This window comes from Otolemur garnettii, unplaced genomic scaffold (assembly GCF_000181295.1).
Source record: "Otolemur garnettii isolate 467f Iridium unplaced genomic scaffold, OtoGar3 scaffold00025, whole genome shotgun sequence".
Lineage (NCBI taxonomy): Eukaryota > Metazoa > Chordata > Mammalia > Primates > Galagidae > Otolemur > Otolemur garnettii.
Genome location: NW_003852420.1, coordinates 10,344,535 through 10,348,824, shown reverse-complemented (window position 1 = coordinate 10,348,824; position 4,290 = coordinate 10,344,535). Strand labels below are relative to the sequence as shown.

The following is a 4,290-nucleotide window of genomic DNA, read 5'->3' as shown; positions in this document are numbered from 1 at the left end:
AGAATAGAGCAAAGGCTAGATAGGAGGAATAAGTTCTAGTTCCACAGGACCACAGGGTGACTACAATTAACAAATTTCCAAATAGCTAGGAGAAAGGATTTTGAATGTTCCCCAAACAAAGAAATAATAAATGCTTTAGGTGATGGATATACTAATTACCCTGATTTGATCATTACACATTGCACACATGCATTAAAATATCAATCTGTACCACATAAATATGTACAATTATTATGTGTCAATTAAAATAATAAGAAAAAATAAAATATAAATAAATAAAAGAAAGGAAAAAATAAAATAGAGCAAGGACTTCTGGAACATTTCATGCAAATATATGCAAATGAGCACAGGGATGTATGCAGGAAAACAAAAGCAAGCATAACCCTCTTTTCTGCAAACCCTGTTGTCTTATTTTAAAACCAGCTGTGCAACAAAGTCACTCAAAACAAACTATATGATTGCTTTTCTTTAATGTTAAAGAACAGGTAAAACTAAGCTATGAAGATAGAAATCTTACTAGTGGTTGCCTGGGGTGGGGGGATTGATGGAAAGGGGCTCAGGAAATTTTCTAGGTTGTGGAAATGTTAGCTACCTCCGTCTCAGTAGTGGTTACAGGAAATACTTGGTACAAAACTTGATCTTGACTGGAAGCTCCCTGGTTAACTCTCATGTGGCTTCTAAGTGGCAGGGGCCTGAATTCTCCACTTTTGTCTTTGGTGGACACTGCACACTGTTACATGATATGCCTGTATCTGAGACAGATGTGGTATCTGAGGGATGGGTCAGCACCAGGACACTCAGAAGCCTCACTCTTACTCACATGGGAGAAAAATAACAGAACTGGAGAAATAAGCTCTCCTGCCCCTGGAAAGCATTCATATCTAGAGCAATGGCAGCCTGTCGGCTAAAGTGAGGAAAGAGACAGCCTGGCCCAGCCCCGCTGTCCACCCCTACCCAACATCCTCACCTGTCAATGGCAATGGCCAGCAGGGCATTGGTGGAGACATAGAGAGAGACTGTGCGCAGGTAGTTGACAGAGGCACAGAGTACGTGGCCGTGCTCCCAGGACAGCTGGCGTACCACGTAGTAGTCCATCTCGAAAGGACAGCAGATGATGGCCACCAGGAAGTCTGAGATGGCCAGGTTAGCAATGAGCAGATTGGTGAGGTTGCGCAGCTTCTTATAGCGGGCAAGGGCAGTAATGAAGACAAAGTTGCCAATACCGCAGACCAGCATGATGCCTGCCAGCGCAATGCCAATGACAATCTTGGCTGCGAAGAAGGTTCGAGTCTTGGTCACGTCCTCACCCTCATCCAGCGGGAGGTCATAATCACCATAACTGAAGTTGAAGGGTGGGGAGGAGGCATGGTCTTGGGGCGGATTAAAGTTGGGTGCAAAACTAGTGTTTCCACTCTGGGCTGCCATGGTGGCTGCTCTGGAGGGGTGTGAAAGAGGTGCAAGGGGTCCAAACACTCTGAGCTCAGGGTCCAGACCTTCTGCTCTCATGAGGTCAGTGAGTCTAGCATCCTTGGGGGGAAGTGATTCAGTGATTCACCATCCTGGATCTGGAAGGAGACACAACGAGTGGATGGCATGCAGAAGAACATCTGGCAGCATTCCTCAAGTTCCCCAGGCATAGGACAATGAAACTACCTCCCCCAGGGTGCAGGGGTGAGGAGGCACTCACTGGCTGCCCAGCAGTCAGGAAGGACTGGGTATAGGGGGGATTGGATTCTCCAGAGATGCCAAGAGCAATGTGCACCTGTGCCCTTTTTCCAGGGACTGGGGCCTATCTGCGCATCACACTATCTCCCTGCCCAAATGCATCAGCCCCCACAAGGGTCTTCTGGAAGTTCTCCAAGGCTGCTCCCAGAAGCTGGCTCAGGCTTCCATGGCAGTCACAGTGTTGCACCACCTGTTGGCCGGGGACAAGGAAGCCAGAGGGCCAGGACTTGGCACTCTTTTCCCCAGAGCAGGACAGGGCTCCCTCTGTCCTGGCCAAACCATGGACACGGAAACCACCAAATCCATTTTCACAGGGACAGACTGAGTCATCGTGGGCCAGTTTTTTATGCTCTCGGAGTCCCCGCTTTCCTGTAAACCAAATTCCTGCTGCCCAGTCCAGGGCCTGGTGCACAGTGGGGGCTGGATGGGAATCTGCTGAGTGAATGAACAAGGAGCCGGACCAGGCTGTGTAGGTGAGGGACAGTGGTTGGGAGGGAGTGTTCCTGCTGCTCTCCGGCTTTGGGAACCAGCTCCAGAAAGAAATGCTTTGTCTGCCTCCTGTCCTCCCCACCAGGCCCCAGTTCTCCACCCAGAGTCAACCCTGATTGGGAGCCACTATGTCTTGTCACCAGAGATTGTGTCCTCTGGAAGTGGTGGCCACTCTAAAACCTGAAGTCAGTCTGTAAGGTTGGGGGGGAAGGGGGCTGGGAGGGTTATCCAGTACCAGAAAAGCCGGAGGGCCAAACTGTCCTTCGCTGCCTAAGTCCATCATATCCTCTGTGCCTCAGTATCCCCACAGGGGAAGAAACAGTCTCTGATGTGCTGAGCCCCCAGGAGACAGGGGGCCATGGGCTACAAGGCAATGCCGAGGGCCCTGAAAGAGAACCTGGATCCCAACATTCACGGAATGGAGCTCTGGTCGTCCGGCTGTGTGGCTTCCCCCCACCTCTGGGCACATCTGACAATGTCTCCAAGTGTGGGGGAAGCGAGACTCTGGTAGCAAGACCTGGGCTCGGTGCTCCTGTGAGGGAAAGGAGCCCCTGAAGGACAGGACTGCAAGGAACAGGAGTCGCCAGGATCGCGGCGACACCCCAACCTGGGACGCGCTCGAGGGAAAAGCCTGAGAGAGGTCAGGTTCAAGTCCCGGCGGCGACTACACTAGGCGGGTTTTGCCCTCGTGGTCGCCTCTCTGTCTCCGGCGAGATCCTAATCTCCACAGACTCTGCTCAGCCGCAGACGGAGGAGCTGGACTTCTGTCCCTTTTGGCTTATTCGCTCCGCCGCTGTCCCCTGACCCAAGATGAGAGGGTGCGCGCGGGGACTGGGGGTGGGGGATCCCAGCCCCCGGCCCCATTTACTCAGGACGTTGTATGCCGCCCGGTCCCCGGGTCCCCGACCGCCTAGCACTGGCCGGAGCTTCCTCACCTCTCCCAGGCGCCGCCCTAGCAGGGGCGGGAATCGAGTTAGAGATTCAGGCCGGAGAAGCAAAGCCTGCGGGCCTCGGGCAGGAAGAACACGGGGGCGAGGCGGGGGCTGGGGGTGGCGGGTGGACGAGGCGGTGCGCGGGAATTTCCCGCAGACGCTTGCGGTCTTCCGCTCACCTTTCAGGAAGGTGCCCCCTCTGCTCGCTCCTCCCAGACAATTTGGCGCTCGCCCCCTCAGCCCAGCTACCCTCTGGCTCCCTCCGCCCGCGGCCGCATGCCCGGGTCCCAGGTGACCGCCCCCTGCCCTGTCCCGGAGAGCCGAGAGGGGATCTTCCGGAACCAGCTCGCCTCCAGCAACAGTGGCGGGAGGCAAAGCAGCCCGAATGACCCGGAAAATAAGTGGGGGTCCGAGGCCCTGGCCCAGGCGACGCCCCCACCACACCGCGGGTCCCCGACTGCGCGGATCTGAGCCCTCACCTGCCTCGGTCTCCCCTCCCCGGTGCGCTCTGCGGCCCCGGCGGCTTGAGTGAGGGTAGCGGGGTGGGTGGCGCGGGCCGGGCCCTGGGTTTCTGCCCCGGGGACCCGGACCTGCACTTGCAGAGGCTCCGCGCTAAGGGGATGTCCCTTTCTTCCTCGCGCCAGCGCGCTTCACGGCGCGTCGCGGTCTCGCTCTTCCCGGGTCTCTCTCTTCCCGCTGGAGTTGGTGCTCCGCCCCCGCGGCTCTTCCCAGAGCCTGAGACCAGGCTCCGCCCCGGGGTCCCCAGCCTGCCTCCGAGCCCGAGCCGAAGGTAGCTGCCTGGCTCCTGCACCCCACCTGGTGCCCTAGGGCTGGTGAGCCCCAGGGCGCGGGGCACCGTAGCTCTTGCTGTCCCTGGGCAGCAGAAGGTCTGAGTGTGCAGGATTGGGACTGTGGCATGAGACTGAAGGTCTAACCGTGTTCTCCACCGCTAAGCCCCTGAGAATTAACGACAAGTTGGAATTTGGACTCTGCCTTGTCAGTTCTTCCCGGTTTTCAAGAGAATCTGGAATTTGAGAACTTTATAAATACTTTTTGGGTTAGTGAAACCAAAACCTTGTGTTGGCCAAAGAGAATACATTTCAGACTAGCTACAGTTGGTGGGGCTGCCAATTAAACATTTGTG

The 4,290-nt window shown here is 55.6% G+C and overlaps 1 protein-coding gene across 1 annotated transcript in view; it reads right to left on the bottom strand.

Moving 5' to 3' along the window:
• The window catches only part of PROKR2 (prokineticin receptor 2), an 8,209-nt gene extending 6,750 nt beyond the window's left edge, over window positions 1-1,459 (bottom strand). The window contains exon 1 of the mRNA XM_003788029.3: window positions 968-1,459. Coding sequence (XP_003788077.1) covers window positions 968-1,425 — 458 coding nt within the window. The 5' untranslated portion in view covers window positions 1,426-1,459. The remainder of the gene's footprint in view (window positions 1-967) is intronic.
• Window positions 1,460-4,290: the final 2,831 nt, after the last annotated feature.